The sequence below is a fragment of the Molothrus aeneus genome, chromosome 8, assembly GCF_037042795.1.
Source record: "Molothrus aeneus isolate 106 chromosome 8, BPBGC_Maene_1.0, whole genome shotgun sequence".
NCBI classification, from domain to species: Eukaryota; Metazoa; Chordata; class Aves; order Passeriformes; family Icteridae; genus Molothrus; species Molothrus aeneus.
Window position 1 is genome coordinate 26,857,676 of NC_089653.1, and position 21,646 is coordinate 26,879,321.

A 21,646-nucleotide genomic window follows, 5' to 3' on the forward strand; every position below is an offset into this window, starting at 1 on the left:
ATCCTGCATTTTGACACTCCACAGAAACTAAAGAGTCATGTTAAGGGTTGTGGTTATTAACTCTACAATATCACAGATAATTCACTTTATTTCAGTTCTGCTGAGCAAATCAAAATCCTGGGTTCTTCCCTTCTGGAAACCTAATTCCCTCAACCACTTTGGAGAGACACTCTGCTGAATTAAAATCCTCCCCAGCGAGATTTTGTAGGTACAGTAACACTGTTTAAAGATTGCTACCAGGCTGCCCATGCCATCCAAAATCCTTCCAGAACTATTTAAAACTAGCAAAGTGGAGAGGCTGAAGTGAGGGAAATGTGAGAGTTGTGCAAGTTTGTGATAACCTTTCTGAGAGAAAAATGGTGTGGTGATTACCTGAGTCAAGAATCAATTTCTAACACAGCAGAAAAAGCAAACATGCTTTTTAATTTGTGATAAGAAGAAACAAAGCTGTAAGGAAACTCTGATCACAATTTTATAATTGGCTGTCTAAGAAATTCAATAATAAAAGTGTATTGAAAACACATTATTCAAGTTTTGTGGTAGAGATTCAAGACACTGAATCCAGGAGCTGGAGCAGAATCTAACACATTTTTATGAATTCATAAAATGTTTTACAGGATCTCATGTACAAGACCCTGCAAATTTGGAGCCTGAAGCAATTTTTTTTACAGTTCACATGTATAAAACCAGAACCAGAGGTTTTTAATGGCAGTGTTGACACATTGTTTACTATGCATGATTCACAAAATATGAAAAACAGAGAGGGGAAAGAAATGAAAGAATTTCTGAGAATGTCTGTGCTTTCTGTTATTTTACCTGGGAGCCAAACCATTAATTGGAACAAAGACAAATGGTAAGTCACTGCTGAAATCCTCCTTCATGTCACTGGAAATTTATAGTGCTCTTCACAAACTCCTTTGGATGAGGGCAAAGTTATAACCTGACTGAGCTGCTCCCAGCACTCTTTTGTTACCATTTGTTTCTTTGCAATGTACTGACATACTCCTTTTTTTCCTGACTGGAAAGGCAAGAGATTGGTGTTTATTAGATGTTATTTATGCAGCATTTCTTTAAAAAGTAGGGGTTTTTTTTAAAGCAAAAAACCAGAAAAGACATACAGATTCTATAGAGGAAGAAGACAGAGAAATCTACCTTATAATTAACTTTATTTTCATTTACTTAGGTTTTGTTACTTTTCCTTCACAAATATTATGTGTAGGAAAACAACTGCTGTAAAATGAAATTACACATTAAAGTGCTGTCAATCCTCTTGTTTCACAGAGACAATCATGATGGGGTTATCATGCTGAGAAGGCAGAGAATTGATTGAACTGAGACCATTTAAATAAAAAAAAAAATCACTTTCACCACCTTCCTCCAGCATCAGTCTTCATGTGTTGTGCCTTGCCTGACTAATACCAGATTCATTGCAGCCATGCTGTAACTGATTGCTGTAACTTTGCATATTTTCCTGATGTGTATGAAGAAGCAGCACGGAGGCTTTCAGGATTAACAGATCTATCCCATGAATTACTTCTCATTTCCATTCAAAGTCCATGCAATTCTTTGCAAGTGCTCTTCAAAAGAAGTTCTGCAGGAAACAAAGCCAGAAAATTCACAGTAGATTAAAACTCAGCAGGAGTGAATTCATATGTGATGAAAAAATGAAATACAATAAGACAACTGATTTCACTTTTACATTTTTAAAAATGCAGAGCAATCACGACCTTAAAGTGATCATAATTCTCACAGCAACACAAAATTAAGTCTCAAAGACTGCCTGTGTCTCCTAATTTGTCTAAGGATGGCCTGGAGATCTAAAACAGAGATTCCACAGGTCTGTTCCAATTCCCAAGAGGGGTGAAATAATGGAATCATTTGGGGTGAGAGGGACCAGTGGAGTCAGGTGGTTCAGCATCCCCCACCTGCCTCAGCAGAGGGCAGCTCAGGCTGCTCAGACCTTGTCCAGTCTGGTGTTTGAGCCCTCCACAGGCAGAGATTCACCAGCCTCTCTGTGGCCTTGCTGCAGCATTTCATTGCCCTCAAAGGGGATGTGTTGTCCCTGGTGTCCCATAGGAATTTCCCTTGTTGCAGCTTGTGTCCATTGCCTCTGTACTCACTGAACTTTTAGAACATTTCAAGATTGCCTTGCTGTATCTGGTATACTACAAAAAAAAAAAAATCCCAGGATTTTCCAATGCAATATTTTTTTACTCTGTTCTTCACTTTTATCCTGGTCTGTTGTCTTCTTAGAAACCATTTATCCAGAGTAGCTTTGGGAGACACGGCTGGAGATGTCCAGCTAAGGAAACAATCCAATACCTTTCTCAAGCATTTGAGAAAGAAAACAAGAATAATTACAGTAGGATATAAGAAATTTGAGTAAAAATCTGATGCCTCTTTGAATTCATTAAATGCCAGTCTGTACTATGAGTTAAGTGTTTTAATTACCCAGAGTTCAAGCCCAAGTTTTTCAGCTGGCTGCGGTAAGTGATTTATCTAACACATGGAATGTAATTGGCCTGCAGTTTGCTCTTAGCTCACCTCTTTGGATGAGCCTCTGTGATTCTGAGGAATAATCTTGCAATTCCTTCCCAAAGGAGCACACTGATATCAGAACTGGCAGTCCTTTAAACCCCTCTGTTCTGCTCTCTAAGAGGTTCACACATCAAGCCTGGCCTCACCATCCTGCTCCCATCTCTACGCTGCTCCATGGAGTTCCCTTCACTCCTGCGCTACCCCAGCACTTCCACCCTCCTGGAGCAGCCCTCTCTTCCAGCAGCTCCTGCTGCCAGCCATCAGTAACATCCAGGAGAGAGAGGAGGGATGAAGATTTTATGAGCATTTTCCCTTTGGGCTCCTTTTCTGAAGCCTTGCCCTTAGATGAAGTTTACCCAGGGAGACAAGGTTTTCCACAAAGCAAGGGGAGGGACAGGAGAGGAAGAAGAAAGAGAAGAGAAGAGAAGAGAAGAGAAGAGAAGAGAAGAGAAGAGAAGAGAAGAGAAGAGAAGAGAAGAGAAGAGAAGAGAAGAGAAGAGAAGAGAAGAGAAGAGAAGAGAAGAGAAGAGAAGAGAAGAGAAGAGAAGAGAAGAGAAGAGAAGAGAAGAGAAGAGAAGAGAAGAGAAGAGCCCTTCATGCTCCAACACTACCTTTTGCAAGAGTGGAAGGATACAGTCTAGTTGCCTCACATTTTCTCCTACCCAGAAGTTTCAAGTGGGTGTTAGGTTCTTATTCACTGAACTGGTGTCATTTAATGGTGTCTCAAATTGTTAAGCAGTTCCTGAATCCTCTCTTCTGATGGATGAGGCAATTCTGTCTTTACGTAATTCAGAGGAGCCACATGAGACTTAATTAATATTTATAAAGCATTCAGGATGCTCAGTTGAAAAGGGTGATGATATAAAAGCTCTATAAAAACACTCACAATTTTTCAAATTCTCTGATGTTGCAGGTCAAATTAAAGACTCGTTTTTCCCCTTCATTTTCCAGCAGCAATTGTGTCCCCTATGGGTTGTGTGGAAACAGGCAATGCCCAGAAGCCAGTAACACAGGCAGTTTTAAAAAGTGGATAACCTATTTATACTTGTAAAGGATGGCAAGGCACAAACAGCAAAACCAATGAAATGTTTCCTGTGAATCCATGTTCTGTCTCCTCTAACCACCCCACCAAGACATCTTCCCCCAGCCCTTTGCCATCATGCCACAGGCACAGGGTGCCTCAGGCAGGAGCTGATCCAAGGGCACTGAGGAGATGCTCAGGGTGGGCAGCTCAGCCTCTGCCTGCTGCATCCAGAGAGGGCTGAACTGCACTGTGGTGGCAGGAGAGCTCCTTAGAACACCTGCAAGCACCCAGGCTTCTGCAAGTTGGCTGGAAATTGTCTGAAAAAGAAGACAGACATCTCAGCTGTCTGAAGAACCTCATTCCTTAAAATTGCCAAGCACAGCCACAGGCAGACCAGACCAGACTGAGGCTCTTGAGGCCTCTCAGTGATGTCAGGCTTCTACCTCGGCCTCACTTGCAAACAGCTCCTGGTGCCAGCAGAGAAATAAAACACTGTTTAACTGAGGCTGGAGCAGAGTGGAAACAGTCCCACCCTGCTGCAGGGCACTAGCAAAGAGATGCAGTGGGGGTCTCAGCAAAGGCACCAGACTGGAAGGGATGTGCTACAGCTGGCAAACACAAGCACCAGTCAGAGAAACATCACAGCCCACAGGGAAACATGTGTTTATTTTTCAGGTCACATCCACCATGCAGAGGAAAATTACAGAGAATGTGTTTTGTGTGTGTTTGCATCTCCACTCAGCTGTGATGGAAAAGGGAAATCATCAAGCCCGTGGATTTGTCTAATGTGGGATGATTCAATGTGGCATAATTCAGCAAGTAACCTGGGGCTTTCTGCCCCCATAGGCAGTGCTGACATCCTCCAGGCCCTCAGGAAAGGCTTCCTGAGCTCCTCAGGGCTCCTTGGGGTGTGGCTCCTTGGGGTGTGGCTGCCTGTCCCCACAGGCCCCTGCTGTTGTGTGATCCAAGTGCTGCTCCCACCCCTCGTGAGGAGATGAGGGGTGGCATGAGCTGCTTCTGAGATGGAAAGCTGGAAGTTGGTTTATTTCTTGACATATAGTGCCTACAGCTGCTTCCTGCAGGCGTTTGAATGATCTTGTCCCTGCTCTGTATCAAGGCAAGGGATCAGTGGACCAAGCTCCCAAACTACAGTGCCTTGGCAGCACACTCTGATTGAAGTGTGGGACTCATGTGGGTCCATCTTGCCTTCACTTGCCCCCCCCTGGTGCCAGCTCCATGTTTCTGATCCAGAAACGCTGACAGTGACCAGAGGTCAGAGGGAGCTGAGCCGGGACTTTGATGTGCCGGAAAAATAATCCATAAGAAAAGGGATGGAGGGGGTGAAGGTGCAGAATTTCATTCAGCTGTGCTCCCAGCAAAGCCTCAAGCCAGCTGCCAGGGACAGGGGACACAGCACTGGGGAGAACTAAGGAGGGAGAGGGAAGGGAAATATCAGGATTTGCTGGATCAACAAACCCAAACAGTCTTGCCAAGATATGCATGAGTGACATCTCTGAGGTGCACAAAGCCACCTGGACACTGGGACAAAGATGCTCAGCAGGGTCTCAGCCATCTCCCTGTCCAGCCCCACATCTGTGAGCTGGGCAGCACTGTCCCCCTTACCTAAAGGATTTCTTAAACTCACTGGACTCCTCCATTTTTATTGAGGGCAGGTTCAAATCTGCTTTGCACTAGAGGGGCCATCAGGAGGTTTTTTAAGTAAAAAACCTCTGTGTGCTGATGAATTAGCATGCTCACTGGTGTTTTAATGACTTCTTTCTGGGATGCTTGAGATCAAGAAGGTTATCTGCACAAGGAAAAGCCTGCAGAATACTTTAAAATTAAATTAGTGCTTGTACTGCTTTGCAGGATAATTATGAAGATGCTGTGATACTGTGATAACACCTTGTACCCATACTCAGACAAAGTCTTGGAGCTGTCCTGCAGCATCAGAGGAAGGTTTATATCTAAAGGGGGATAAGCTGAGCTGGCAGCCCTGCCCTCTCCTTTCCACCTTGCAGAAGATCCAGTTCTCTGCCTCCCAGAGCTGTAAGGAGCATTGGTTTACACAGTGCAAGGGGAGGGGGTCTGATATAGATCTTCAACACAGAACTCTGGTCCTGCATTTGGGATAGTTCCAAACCTGAGCCATGTCAGGTCTGGTCTTGGAGTGATAGTTTCATTCCTTTAAAATGCCTGTCTGCACCAGAGAGTGCAGGAAGATGGGTGAAGAGCTTCTCTCCTAATGCACACTTTCACTTGAAGACAAGTAAACTCCACATGGTCTTTCAAGGTGGTGTTTGTGCCAGGTGTCAAACACAGCCTGACTCCTGAGACTATAAAAATCAACCACAACCACAGATAAAACCAGCTCCAAATGAAGTGCTTCCCGTGTCCAGCAAATACTGCAGCTGGCTGCCAAGGAAATGATGTTTTGTTTCTAAGGGACAGCCTGGGCACTGAGGTTTGGGAATGTGGTGCCCGGTCCCGCCGAGGGAACTGCAGCTGTAGGTGAAGCTCCACCACCATCTGCTGGACACTCCGGGGATGGAGCTGGGCTCGTTCGTGTTTTGCTACGAGCAAAATGACAATACTTCTCTAAAGAAAAAACGTTTAAAATGCAAAGTCCTTAATCCTGTTTTACAGCCATCAGGGATTTTTTCTACTCATGGACATAAGTGGTAACCACACATCTCCTTTGGAAAGCCTGGTTTTATTTAATTTTATGGTAGCTGTGCTAGATCTGAGACACAGTTTGTAAAAGTACACCCTGAATGTTAAAGCAGGCAAACAGTGGGGAAAGAGTGTTTTTTAGGCAATTTAGAGAACCCTCTTAAGTTGCTTACACAGCAGTGAGCAGCCAGACTCTGGGTTAACCCCTTGTGTGAGAATGAGCTGGGAGAAAGAAATCAGTGTACCAGGGAGGACAGAGGACATTGCTGCAGACACACAGCAGCAACTGGGAGAACTGAAGAAAGAGAGAGGCTGTATTGAAGAAGAAAATCACCCTGAGCTAGTTGGACCAGGAGAGAAAGGTGTCACAGTTACCTCCAGGAGGTCCTGCAAACCCAAAATTTCCTGCACAAACCTACCTTAAGCCTAACTGAATCTGCAGCCCAGCTCAACACACCAGGCAACTGCAGCAGCAACATCTCAGGCCTGCTGCATCATTTAGATCTGATTCTTTAATAGATGAAGAATTGGGGCTTTAATAAGAGATAAGGGAGCTCTGGACTGCTGTGCTCAGACTAATCTTTTAGTTGAAAGTGATAGAAAAGCTGCTCCAATTTCTTATCTAGCATTTTCCTTTGAATTATTAATAACCAATTTGTTCTTAATTTACTTAGTTCAGAAAATTAACTACATGTGTCACTGTTTCCAACATTTTTCATTTTTACTGCCATCTGCATTGACAAAGGGATAACTTCATATAAACCAGCTAAAAGACAAAGACACACACACACAACCTCCTGCCCTGGTTTGCTGTTCCAGCTCTCAGGAGTATACCCAGAAATACCAGCTTCTAATATTTTCATGCTTCTTTGCTTCAGACTTCTGTAAACTACAACTTGGGTTAATGATTACAGCTGGTAAAGGGATGGAATTCTCCTAATATCTAAACCAGTTTTCCTAAACTCTTTGACAAGAAGAAACATTTTGGGGTAAAAGGGACAGAATCTGCAGTTTTGAGGAAAGAAAGCAGGAGTTTTAAAGTCCAGTACCAGAATTAACTCACATTGTATCTAAAAACAACAAAACTGTAAACACAAAACATGTTTAAACTTCCTCATCTCCTAGGAAAGGGAACATTCATTTTATTACACACAATGATTTATTTTGAGGGATTATTAAACATTTTTTCAAGGATACACTAAGGAAACTGGAGGTTATAAATGGCCAGCCAATCAGTGAGACAAAGTGAGAGATTTGCAGGGAAAGGTGGTGAACTATGGTAATTTAGTTTAATGAAGAGGAAATATAAACACAGAAAAAGGCTTTTACTGCCTTCTGACAGGTAGTAGCTTAATTGGCCTTCTCCATCCTGCAGAGACAAGAGGAAGTCTGATTTTAAAAAAGCTGAACACCGTGGTTAAAATTAGGCTTCAGCTAAATCTAAAAAAACCTGCACATTAACAGAGCTGTAAGGTGAGCCCCTGAAATCATCCACAGATATGCAAAATGTTTAACTGGGAACAAAACCTCAGCCCTTCCTCAGCCTCATCTGAAGAGGGACACCAAATCAAAGGTGTGACAGTGGTTTTACAGGCACGCCACAGTGAGCAGCCAACAAACCATCCCAGGTACCAATTACAGAGCACAGAGCTCTCTGACAGAGGCTGCTTAAGTACTTTTGGGGTATCCTGGAAACTCTTCCAGAGAAAATGCATTAAAAGAGTGCCACTGTCAATTCTGTGGCATTTATAAATGTTGTTTTCTTTGTGTAGATACAATCACTAGAGCCTGAACTCCTGAGATAATGCAATAGTCAAGCCAGCAGTAAGCCCAAAGCTCAGGAAATATCACTTGGCTTTCAGTGTTTCCAAAGCAGTGCCAGAGTTAAACTGTAAACTGTTAACAGATTACAGGGTTAATTTGTAATTTATTATTGTTATCTGCCAGGAACACTCTGGAAGATGAAAATGCCAGGGGCAGGATTCCTCACCCCTTTTCCATTCACCAGGGATTTTACTACTGGCTGAGGCAGGAGACTCCTACACCTTTCTCTATGAAAAGGCTCCCACAACACACTAAGACAATGTCATGTCTGATTTCTTCCCCAGTCCTTGCCTGCTCCCTGCTGGCACTCCATCTGTTTTCTGACCAGCAGAAACATTAAGAAAACATTTTTACAGAACAACCTTAATAAAACCCTCATATATTTTGTGATTACAATGATTACAGGGACAAGAAGTCTAATTCATACTACAGCTGCTCCTGATCAAAAACATGAAGAATCAGCCAGATCACCAGCCAAAGCAGCCAGACCAAACTGCTTTTGTACAAACCCATTTCTACTTTGCCCAGGAAAGATGCCCAGACCAGGAAGGCATTTGTCTCAGCACTTCTCTTTGCTCACAGTAAAAAAATTTTTAAATTATCTACCTTGGTTCTTTTCAGTGCAACTGAAGACTAAATTCACTACTTTTATCCAATAGCCAGGGTGTAATCCAGATTCTTTTTTTCTCTGTATAGGGGCCTGAAAGGGAAAACCTTTATTTCCCCTTCCATCTTGCCTGTAGCATCCTTCAAGCAGAACTCCTCAAACAGAATATGGTATCCCAGCTGAGACCTTGTGGCCTGCCAAGTTTTGCCTTGTGTTTGTCATTCATGTGCAGGAGTAAGGGTATCATTACATGACACCTGCCCTTTCCATGGCAGCAGGACCCTTCCAAGGCACTTTCTGCTTGTGGTCTGCCAGTAAATTGGAGTTTTCTCCAAAGAATTGCTACACAGCTGGTTTATTTCCTCTCCTGTGCCTGTACATCAGCTGGTCCTCTCTCAGATGTAATGCACTGTACTTCCCTGGCTGGAATGGCTTTCTTCTTTTTGCCTTCAGATCTTTTCTTAAAACATATCATTACCCCTGGGATCATGATGTTCTCCACTGGACTACCTGGCTCTCCCAGATCTTACTGCCTACAAATGTAAAGAGCAAATTCTCTTCCATTCCCAATGTCATTAATGAAGATATTGAACAGACAAGAACAGATCTAAAATCGTGTCCACTCCTAATAGTAATCCTTCAACTCCAAAATTCTTTCATTCTGGCTGTGACTTGTGCTTCAAGGAGAGGAAAAAAATCTACTTCATACGTGTACCTCAAATTACTTCCTAATGAAAAGAGAAAACAGCATCAGAGTGATGTGTCTAAGACCATGCATGGGTTCAGTGAATATTTGAGCCTAATTTACATCATCTGATCTCCGTATCTGGGTATCCTCACATCTCTGGGACTGTCACTCTGGAAAACATTTGAGACCAAGGCATTGCAAATACTATCAGCTTAACAACCAACATAATTACTGTGCTGGAGAACAACCTTTTCATGCAAATTACTCACAGCAATTATGCTATGTGTCTTTTACTGTAATTTTGCACTGCATAATTACATGCCTACATAGATTTATATAACTAATAGTTACTTGGCAATTAATTAAATAGCTTTTGTTTCTCTTACTGCCAATGCTTTATGACAGATGAAAGCTGAAAATCTTTTGGGGTTTATGGTCTCTCAGGCTTGAACTCTGGCACAACACACAGTGATGAACATTTTCTACATGTTTCTTTAGAAAAGACAGAAAGTCCCTTATTCTAAAGATAGCATCAACTATGCTAATACCTTCTGGATAATTACATTAACAGGTTGGCTGACTTACAGGAGAATAAATAAGGACAATAATTCTTGCCCAGCAGTGCAAAACACAAGGAACATCTATAAATAAAAACTGAAAAGAAAATCTTTCAAGCAGCAGCTCAGATCAATGTGGATCTTACCTTCAAAACACAGGGCTACTCAAAACATGATGTACCATAAGAGAACAAAGCAGAGAGCTCAAAGCAATGATCCTTCTAAATAAGCCTGACAAGCTTTTATTATATAAAAACTGAATTAAACAAAAACTAGAGATAAGTGTTTTATCTGACATTTGGGATTTCAAAAGACTGAGAAATAGGAAGACATTTACAGAAATAACATATAAGGTCATCACTAACAAGAATTGGGTTTAATTCAAGATACTGACAATAATTGAATTCTAAGTTTCCTGCTTCAGCCTAGAGTTGTCAATTAATTGAGCCTAGCTTGCATGTGAACATTGCTAGAGGCCTCTTACAGAATCAGCTGATTAGAACTTTTTTTTCATGAAGAGTGAAGCAGCATCCCTCCTTCTCAATTTAGGTAATGATCATCTATGCAGGTTTTATTCTATTAAAGCCCCATTCCAATTAATTCACATTTGCCAGATGCTGTCACAATTGCTGACAGGTGTTTATTACACTCCAGGTCAGCTTGAAATCACCATAAGAAGGGAAGTCTGCAGCATCAGAGCCATCCCAGGCTGCTGAATGACACACAAACACCCCCATGAGGAGAAAGGAACTGCAAAAGAACTCCATGTGCAATAACCTTGTGGGGATGGGGGAACAGAGAGGCAAAATGGCACCTCCACTTTGCAACAAAACAGTGGCTCAGGAGTTGGGATGTCACTTCAACCTGCTTTTTAAGTGTCTCTGCACCAGCTCATACACTGGTAGAGATACATCTACAATGAGGGATTTTAATGGTTTAATTTCAGAAACTACCTGCAGTGTAATAAAGTTGTTGAATGAATTATCTCAGCGAGTTATTTTAAAAAACCCACAACAACAAAAAAATAAATCAAAAGAACACTAGAAGAGCTTGTTAAATGTCACATTAGCAAACAGTTTTAATTTATTAAAATGACTCCAGTACACCTCTGTGCTTCTACAACAAACACGCATTACACATAACAGGTAAAACACAGTAACATTCTCCAGTCAGCAGTTCCCGGCTCTCAGCACAGAAACACAAAAACAACAGTATCTTACATCACCTCCCAGCTCAAGCTTCTTCCACGTGGTGCTTGGGGCACTTCTCTGAGGAGCAGGCAGGCAGCTGAATGCAAGTGTGTGTCTATGCTTCCTGATCAGAGGTGGTGAGTGCAGCCCTGTGCTGCCCAGAGCACAGAGCCAATGCCCTGCCCAGGCTACAGGCAGTGAACTCATGGAACACGGGGAGTGCCATCCCACATTTCCATCTCTCTAAAAATGGGACATCTACAGGATGGGCGTGGAGAGGTTAAATTTCTCATAGCATGAAAAGACACTGGCCCAAAAAGGTTTGCACACCTGAGTATTATGCTCATAAGAATTACGAGATCCATGTAAGTCTTTATAAAGTCTTAAAATACAGTTATGGTAATTCAGGGCCAGTCTTTTCTCTTTTACTGGTTAACTTTACTGAATCAACTTGACCTGGAATTTTAACAGCAAAGCAAACATGAAAAGTTAATAAAATCAGAAGACACTGAAGGTGTAAATACAGTGCAAGTGTTGGTACAGTCTCTTTGACTGTTACAGCCTGATAATTTTACATTCTGTGCTTTAATTTTAGGGAAAAGCATAGATGTTGTGTTTCAGAACATACATACTAGCATATATACATGTATACATCATACACACTTGCTGCAGAATGCAAGGGCTTCCAGTGGCATATGATTCATAGTACCAATCTATCACATGCAGGTTTGTTTTTTTTTTTCATACAAAACCAAAACAGTTTTAGAGGTGGCCCTCCCCCTGCATATATAAGTATCCATTAAAGTGTATTCACATGCATTATTACCAACTCATTGATTTATGTTAACCAGATTTATTTAATTTTTTTTAATGTAAGCTATAAATTATTTTAGTTGCAACACCTAGCCAGAACACTCCAGTGACCACAGTACTCCTGGGTTTTATGGTAACCAATACCTCTGTTGGCAAAACATTCTTAATAAAATGACTCAAGTTTTGTTTGCTTCATATTGCTTCATTTTTAAAAAAAAATTTATGTACAAACATTGCTGTTAGTACACCCCAGATCTGCTGAAGTGCAGTAAACTATGAGAGCTCGTTATTCAGAAGCACCTAGACTTTTTTTGATATTAAATGGAAGCCATCAGCAACAAACATTGTATGGAGAATTCATCAGGTGGATGAACAGTGCACATCAGTGAGTATGAGATGAAACGGTTTTCTAAACAGCTGGTAGCCTTCACAAAACAAATTATGAGTGATGTAGTCAGTCCTGCTGAGACAGCAGAAGGACATAAGAACACAAGCGACTCAAGGGTCAGTGTTTATCCATATTAATGTAGCTTTGGTTCAGAAATTCTTTAAGTGTTGTAGAGCACCTGGTTTAGTGACAAAACACATGCATCTCACAGTGCTAACAGTATAATGCTAATAAACTATAAACTGCAGCTTTCAAATATTAATAGCATTTAATAAAAAAATTTACAGAAATATTCTTGTTGACAAATGTGCAGTACAAATGCAAGCTCCTTGGCCACAACTCTAATTGTGTGCATCAGTTTTGTGCTGGCATAACAGTGCAAGTGCTGGGATTCAAGTATGATTTTCCATGTTTATGTTAAGCAACAGAGATTACATGATGAAGTTTGGGGGATTTTCTGCTCACAAGGTCAGGATGTGAGAATCAAGCAAAGCAATGCAGCAAAGGAAATGTTTAATTTCCCTCATCTAGAAGGCATAAAGGAGGGAAAACACATTTCACAAGCAAACCATCTTCACATACCACCAAGTTATTGCTTCAGCCAAATCAGCGGTACTAAAATACAGGACTACAGGTTGCAATCTAATCTGCCCTCCCATGAAGAGAAGATGAAATCTACAGTGCAATTCCTCCATGAAAAAGGATCAAATTGCAACACCAGAGTCCTGTTTCATAGGACAGAATTTATTAATCATTCAGTTTTGCCTGTGAAATAATTTCATTTTTAAGTCAGTTAGATCACAGTCTAAAGTACATTGTTTATATTTCTGTGTTTCTAGAGGTACTACTTCATATCAATTTAGGTCTGCTCAACAACAGAATATAATATGAACACTTGTTTCCAAAGAAATGACAAAATTATTGCTGAAATTTTTAGGGTCAAAATTAAAACTTATTTCACCAAATCAAGACTTTACTCCAATTAAAAAAATCTGACATCCTATTAATTAAAAAATCCAAAACAAAACAAAACAAAAAATAAACCCTGAACTTATTAGGTTTTTTTTCAATTAAATAATAATCTAAGATTTTACAAGATATTCACATTCAGGCAACTGTCTCCTGACTTATCTGGCTGAATGACAGATGCCATAATAAAAGCAAGAACACTACTCACATTCTTCCTGACAGCAGTGATTAGTGCAATTTACCACTGCACTACACAGTTTTAATAGTGCAAGGTGTGCCTGCTGACATTTCTCACAATCACCTGCTACATGATCATTATTCTCAGATGTCTGTACCTCTAATTTTCATTAGAATGTTGGCATTTATGTTAACACTTATGAAAAACTATGGCTTTATCCATGAAGTATATAGCGTGCCTAAGCAAAATTTTTGAGCCATTTATTAAAACAATAAAACTGAATTGGAATGAAAGTTACTTGGTTAAGCCATAAACTGTGTTGCCACTAAACTCAAGATCTCAGGGTTAGCTACAGAACACCAATATGTGTATTTGTGCATCTGTTACAGTCTTTAAAAGTTTATTTAAAATGTAACACTGATAATTTTTTTTTTTTTTTTTTACATCTAAGTCTAATAATTTATCTCATTTTTTGCAACAAGTTAAATTGCTTGTATCGAAAGTGTCATCTGAGTATCGCTGTATTACAACATGACTGGGACTGTAAGAAACCCATAAATGCACACGTAAGAAGGCACTTGTCTTCCAGTAGTTCAAGTCAGAGAAGGCCTTACCCAGACAGTGGCACCTTACAGTTTGAAGGATTAGCAAATGTCCCCAGGCTTTGCCACAGTCTCAAAACCTGTCCTCGTGTCCCTGGACAAAGGTGCTGTGTGTGGTCTATAACACCATGAAGCTCATGACAAATTCCAGCAGTTTCTGCCTGTTGCTCTGAGGTAGGAACGTAGTGCCAAGTTCCAAAATGGTGTCTTTCCTCTGCTGAGTCTGCTTGAAAACCTGAAGCACAGCATGAACACATGTAAGCATCACCATGTTAAAGGAATCTTCCTTCTTCTGAGATTAAAATGTTATGGCCTATACTAAGATTTCCCTCATTTACAAGACTTTCTTTTCATTTCTTGAAGGCTTAGATGGCAATGCCTTGAGGTATTATTAGAATTCACTCAAGGTTGAAGCCCTTCAGGGGTTATGGAAGAAAAGAAATTGAGAAATAAGTACAGTGCGTGATAAACAGCCAAATCTTAACAGTGAGGGAAAAAAGAACCAATCAAAGGCATCTGATTGAAAGTGGAAGCACTGTAAAAACAATTCAGATGCTATGCTATAAAAGGTGCTCAACAAACATTATCTAATTCCACTTTTCATTCTGGTTTATCCTGCTGCTGGAAAATGATGGATTCAGTATGTACTTTCCTCACAGCTATTCAGTCTACAGAAAGATAGTTTTACTTGGCCAGCTATTGTTGGATTATTCAATACATTGGAATTTAAAGGCAAAAACTTCAAAACCCATACCCAGCAACATTTTGCCTACATGTCAATAGTTTCCAAATTATAATGCTGTATCTTATGTGGCATTCAGGAATCCATGCCAGTCTGATGAAAGAAAAACATTTCACTTGCAAAATCTACATGGGTGATGATTTGAAATACTAGTGGTAAAGTACAAAACTAAATATTTATCTTAAAGAAGACCTGTGTCCTCCTGGTGAACACTGAAGGTGTATAAGGATGGTTGTTCTGAAGCATCAATCACTGCTAAGCCAAAACTCAATAACTAATGCTTTTTTAAAGATTTAAGTAGACTTCAAAATTAAATTTAGCTGTTACTGAGCACAGAACATGCTCTCAGCCTTTCAATATTGTTCAATAGGGACACAGAGTAGAACAGAGGAACTTCATTTGCTGTGAATAAAAATGTCTAGTCACCCATCCATCCAGACAGAGGATTCTTGCCTTCCCAGAGGCAAGAAATGCCCTGCTCTGCAGCTTGTGGTCTCTGTTACAGCCCTCAGCCTAAAGGAAACCAAAATGCTCCAAATCCAAATACATTTCCACAGATATAATCACTGATTTTAAAATTACACTAAACAGATTCCATGAAATGTCCAAATTGTGCTCATTATTGAAATGAAACTTAACAGTCCCCAGCTCTGAGCAGCAAACACTTACTCCAATTTCCTTGAAGACTTTCACTGCATTTTTCACATGACTGTAGGTAGCACTCTCAGCTGCAAGAGAGAAAACCCAGAGATAAACAAACTGAAATTCAATTTGGGCTACCTTGTGGTAGAAAGAACAGAATGCATCAAACCCAGTTCGAAAACCAGTTTAACATACCATACACAGCAACATTCCTCTCTGTCCTGCTTATTAAGTGCCTGTGTAGCTTCTGAATATATTCAGACTCTAAAACAGGACCACTAAAATTGTGCACAAAGATGACAGCAGAGCTGTATGCCTCCAGTAATGGTCCCAGTAACCTCTGCAGGAAAGTGATGTACTGCTGGTGCTCCTGAGACTGGCTCACCTAAGGAAAGGCAACAAAAGGTTCAGTGACACAGACCAGTGGAAACCAGAAATGACCTGCAAGGCATAACATGTTGAAACACCAAAAGCACAAAAACCTGTACAAAAACAAGTGTGGGAGCACAGCACAAAATGGGAGCATAGCAGAAAAAAGAGGCTTATCATGAGGGACAAAACAAGCACTGAACATTACAGACCAAGGCTATTTTTTCCTCCTCCAGAGTATTACTATTTTCCCAAGATAAAATTAAAGACATCATGCTGTTCTGCAGCCAGCAGAAGGGCTGCCCTACATTCACAGAGACAGACAGAAGTTTCCATGTGTTAACAAGATATCCTAAAGTGTTTGTGTCAGCTCTGAGAAAACTAGTAATATATCTAAAATCAACATAAGCAATCTATGAAGTGAAACACAGGCTGAATATAAATACCAGCTGGATGTGCCTCTTTTAGGCTGCATGTAAGGAATAAACCCAAGGTACTTGAGTCTTTTTCAGTTTTCAGGACTCTAACCCTTTGCTCCTCCACCTCCCTGTAAAGACTGTTTATGTTTCTTTAGCTATTTTCCTCATGTGAAGGAGACAAATGGACTGTACAAAAATACTAACATTGCAAACCAACAAAAAGCCACCCACCAAAAAAAGTTATCAGTACCTGTCCTGAATAACCAAAGTAATTTATAACTCTCACAAGAGTGTTCAACATTACAAGGAAAATATTACCTTCAGGTAGCAATCTCTCTGCTCCTCTCCAAAATCACTGTCTTCATCTTCCTCATCACTTCTCCAAGATAATGGCTCAGGGAGTTTTTTATTCCACTGCTGTTCTGTAAGACTGGGGCTAACATCCTCCTGATCATCCTGCTTAAATTTCAAAAACAAGGTGGTAAATAGGTAAAACTCCAATTCCAGGCAAGCAATAGGTTTCTTTTATAATCTCATCTGACTTAATGCATTTATTAACCGCCATTTAATGGATGCAGGTGAGACTCAATTATAGGCAGCATTGAGAAAAGGAGAGAGAAGAGACATTTGGTGAAAAAGACTGGGTTTTTTTCTTGCTTCCTCCTGGGTGTCAAGGTTTGTTTACTGTGCACAAAAAGAAAAAGTTTATGAAGCAAAGACACACTGAATCAGCTGCCTCCACTCCTAAGATTTTCTTTGCAGTGTGCACCTCTGGCAAACTGCACCATACAGAGACTCCCCTACAACCCTGAAACTGCAAGCTGAGGAGTTTTACAGTAATTCTGAGATCAATGCAAAGGAATTAAAGAATGACAAAAGGTCTGGACTCTTGACTCCTGTAGAGTGGAAAGTAAAAAAATCCATGTAGCTATGCTACATTTGAAAGGGCTCCAATAATAAAATAAATCCCAAGTTTCAAGACAGTACAAAAATAGGTGTCTTCCTTAGTAGCCTTACTGGTAAAATGAAATTACACACAGAGTCATGAAGCATCACAGGCTGACTGTACCCAACTGTCTGACACTTAGGAACAGAGGAGTGAAGCAGCCTCAGTCCTGGGCACTCAGCTTTCAGTAACAACATATACTTAGAACAAGTCTCACAACTAAGGAGCATAAACCACCCATAGTACAGCACACCATCCTACAACATCTCTGCCACTTTACCTCAGCCACCAGGAGAATGCCATACTGGATCAGCCTTTCCACAGACTCGTGGCAAACTTGATAGATTACCTGGCAAGGCTGCACAACATAAAAGGAATGCAGTGAAAAAGGCACATTCATTACACCCATTACAGCAACATCATTCCCTGTTCAGTATGAATATTTTAGATATAGCAGAATTATTTCTTTTATGCAATCTGTTAAACTTTTATCAGCATAATCCCACTGCACCACTCTTGTGTTTATCCTGGCAGGCATTAAAAAAAATTGTAGTGAAATAGGATATTTAAAACATGTCCAAGATTTTTCCAAAATGCATTACCACTGGTAGAAAGACACATTAAATATTCTCCCTTTTTAATAGCCTCTAACCAAATTTTAGTTTGTTAACAGTTCTGGAATAAAATCATCATAAAATTAAAATTATTGAAACTCATAACAGTGATCTATTTGGAATTTAAAGGAAACGACACTTCCAAGAAATTCTCTTACGTGTTTTGAAATGGAATAAAAAAAATCCAACTTCTTTTACATTATTCATAATAATTTAGGAAATATTTTCTTAGTTAAAAAAATAATAATCAATTATTAACTCTGAAAGCAGAAGGATAATATTACTAAAGAACTCCAGTATATGAGCTAACGTTACTACCCAGACAAAAATACTAAATTTGGCTTATGCTTCTGTAAAAAGTGCACAAGTCAAATATGAGTACAAATGTAAGAGCTAATTGAAGAATCTCTAGAATTTTAATCAACTTCTACACATAAGAGAAAATAACATCTAGCACTTAAAATTGGAAGTATGCAGTGTCTGAAAAGTGAGATAATATCAACTCTCATCAGTGTTTTGTAACAACAAAAACTGAAGTCAGGCCATGTTTAAAATTTCCACTAAGTACCAGGTGTGGCACAACATGAGAACTGCACTCCTATGCAAATAAGGGATATCTTTAGAATATGGAGCCTTACTTCCCAACACAATTTCAATCACCTGTGCAAACTCACAGGAGCTGGGTACTCACAAAGACTTTTGTTTCTTTAGGTAAGAAAATAAATAAATTAATATTTTGGGCAGAATGCAAATACAGCTGTGATGAGCTAATGACAGGAATGATACAGAATATGTTAGAGAAGCTGCTCTCTCAGCTTCCCACAACTCGAGGTGGGCTTCTTAATGCTGCCTTGCTCAGGAAAGGCCTAAAGCACAGCAGAAATGTCCCAGGCCCAGCCCAGCATCACCCACTTCAGCACTGGCAGGAGCAGCAGGTGGCACTCAGAGTGTGACAGCCACTGATACCCATCACCATCACACTGCACTGACAGTGAACAGACCAGAGCTGTGACACTTGTAGAAAGCACCCTGTAATTTTAAAGTAGCAAGCAGAACAGAAACTGGACAATTAATGCAATTACTTACCAAAGACACAGAGAATTCATTGGAAAGCAAGTAGCACAAGCTGGCAGCTTTTCTGACCAGGTGCTCTTGACTGATTAAACTGGGAGAAGCACCACTGGTACCATTTCTGTACCTCCTGCTCTGAATCGCGTGAAGACTGCAGGCTGGAGCAGAAACAAACACAGGCAAAGTTTAATTTTCCAAAGAGCTTTATGGCAAAGGAAACATCAAACTTGTGTTTCATTCACTTCTGGGGCTAAAAGCAGTCAAATATTACACATGCCATTCAGGAATAGAGACAGACTTAACCACTATGTTTTGTCCAGTAATGTCAGATCAAAACAAAATCTCATTAAAATACTGCTCACCAAAACATAGCTTTTGCCATGTTGGCTCAGAATTCTGATAGTGCCTTGCCTATGGCAGTGACCAATACAAAAATACCTCCAAGAAAGATAAAGGATGAGGGGAAAAAAGAATGGGAACGTTCCTCAAACAAAATACAAGTTTGCTTTAAAATTGTTAAGGTAAACGTGAGTTGAAACAGGAAGTGAAAATTTGTATTAAAGGAAATAACACGAGAAACTGATGGGGATTTCTGTGCAGATACTCTGACTTCAAGGGTTACACAGAAGTCTTTCCCTGATAAACCCCAAAACCTACCAATAACAGCCTCTTTAATGAATACATGAAGTATTCCATTGCTGTAGAAGTTGAGCTCAAAGACAGCAGGTATTGTGATGCTGGGAGTGACGAAGAACTCATTGTTTCTGCTCGTGTTTGTGATATTTACACAGTTCCCCAACAAGTGGATGGCATGCATGACAACATCATCTGAGTTCCCTGAAAATCCCAAGTCAAAGTCACGGGCTAGGACCTCCTCCTTCATAGAGAAGAAATCTTCTACCAGTCTGGAAAGATCAGTTCCCTACAATAAACATAGAATCAACAGAGTTAAACAATTTTTCTGCACAGGAATCTATCAGTAAACCACATAATCAGGTATATATCAAACACAATACACTAACCAATAATCCAAAGCACAACAGTCATATCAGAAAAACTGATTTTCACTGAGGTTTTGATGAAGTAGTTCCACATGTTTTGAATTACACAGCCATGGAACTAGTTGGGAATGCAAGGTTTTTCTTTGCTTCTTGGTTTATTTCACAGCCTGCAGAGACATGAATACCTCAAGATACCTCAAGACCACGTCAGAAGTATCATGTTTCCATTACCTATGCTATAAAGTGAATGATCAATTAGCTGGGAATATTGCACTTAACAGAATGGAACAACTGGTGTGGAACATGAGGAAAATACTTTCCTCAGGCAATTCCTTTTCTCGTTTTCTCTCAAGATGGAGTCAGATCACATTGTAAAATGCTTATTTGATTCCACTGTTTTAGGAAATTGGGAAGACTGGACTGATGAGATTGGTAACACTTCCTCCACAAGCAGGATTATACAAGTGACCAATATTTTTCCATTTGTTCTCAATATACAAGCAATAAAATGTTCAGACTTGAAGGACTTTTAGAAAAAATACAAAACAAACTTGTAGGAGGAAAAAAAAATTCTTCAAATTTTCATGCACAAGACTTCAGGTAAACATTAGTATCATTCTGCCATTGTGATAGATTATTTTAATACTGAGAAACAGTAAAATCAATTTGGAAATTAATGGAACAGTTTCTAGAGCATTCAGTAGTGAATGTGTTTTGAGATCTAAAAAACAACCCTAACACAATAAATGAAACCCAGGTAATCTTTAATAAAAACATAACATTTTGAATTACTAAGATATATTGCCACATGAGCATTTATTATCATCCCATCAGTAATGGCTTGTGTTCAAGCACCCACTGTTAACTAAAATATCAGCACTCAGACTACCTGAAATCCACTTTAATTTAAATGCCTCTTTCTTTTTTTAATCAGTATCATGCAATAGTAAAATCCATACTTTTTTTTTAATAATTTAACAAGGCCAAAACAATGTTTGGCTATTTAAGCAACACAGAAGCCTTACCTGCCTGTGTCTGTACAGCAACAAACAGGCAACAATGTGGGTAGACATCACAGCACAGGACTTGTCAGCAGCTAGAGGTGAACAAGATAAACTTGCTGAGCATCTGAGACATTCCAAATACCATTACAAATGAAAGAGTACCCACTATTTAAAAGATAGTTACATGGATGTGGGCACAGAACTGTACCCACTGAATAAAATACAAAGTGTATTATGTGTGTCTAGAAACAGTATTAAAGTAATCAAAGTAACTTGGACTAAGAAGGCCAAATAAAGCTTAAATATTTACTAAGGTAAGTACTGCTTCCTGTGTATCTCTAGTACCACAAGCCACATGCCTGCTGACTGAAGCATACATCACATAACCTATAAAACCTGGCAACACTGGTCCATGCAGCTAGATGAGCTCATGTATGATCTCAAATAATGCCATTAAGACACTCCAATAGCTCCTTACATGAAGAGACAAGCAATGAGTGCATCAATATGATAATCAAGCACTTCAAAGTACAGAAAGTTTAGTGTACTAGTCCAACAAACAGAATAAAAATCTTCTACTTGATCAAAAAAGGAGTTTATTAAACTTTGAAGAGAAAGGAGGGAGATAAAGGATGGAGAATTGTCAAGATTATGTAAGTCATGAAATGATCACCTGGATGGAGACAATTAGGAAGTGTAACATTACTACACAGAAAATTCATGTTTTAGCAAAACCAAACAGGCAGCTGACAGCTCCAGTGGAAGGTGTCACTGGCCATGGCAGGGG

General features: G+C 39.9%; 1 protein-coding gene across 3 annotated transcripts in view; it reads right to left on the bottom strand.

Moving 5' to 3' along the window:
* Window positions 1–10,961: 10,961 nt before the first annotated feature.
* The window catches only part of GPAM (glycerol-3-phosphate acyltransferase, mitochondrial), a 29,612-nt gene continuing 18,927 nt past the window's right edge, over window positions 10,962–21,646 (bottom strand). For 2 of the 3 annotated variants that reach the window (XM_066554496.1, XM_066554497.1), the window contains exons 14-21: window positions 20,881–20,951; window positions 19,512–19,776; window positions 18,870–19,012; window positions 17,450–17,527; window positions 16,542–16,682; window positions 15,631–15,820; window positions 15,463–15,521; window positions 10,962–14,286 (exon numbers count right to left, since the gene is read on the bottom strand). In XM_066554496.1, coding sequence (XP_066410593.1) covers window positions 14,170–14,286; window positions 15,463–15,521; window positions 15,631–15,820; window positions 16,542–16,682; window positions 17,450–17,527; window positions 18,870–19,012; window positions 19,512–19,776; window positions 20,881–20,951 — 1,064 coding nt within the window. In that variant the 3' untranslated portion in view covers window positions 10,962–14,169. The remainder of the gene's footprint in view (window positions 14,287–15,462; window positions 15,522–15,630; window positions 15,821–16,541; window positions 16,683–17,449; window positions 17,528–18,869; window positions 19,013–19,511; window positions 19,777–20,880; window positions 20,952–21,646) is intronic. The other variant, XM_066554498.1, reaches the window with a different exon arrangement.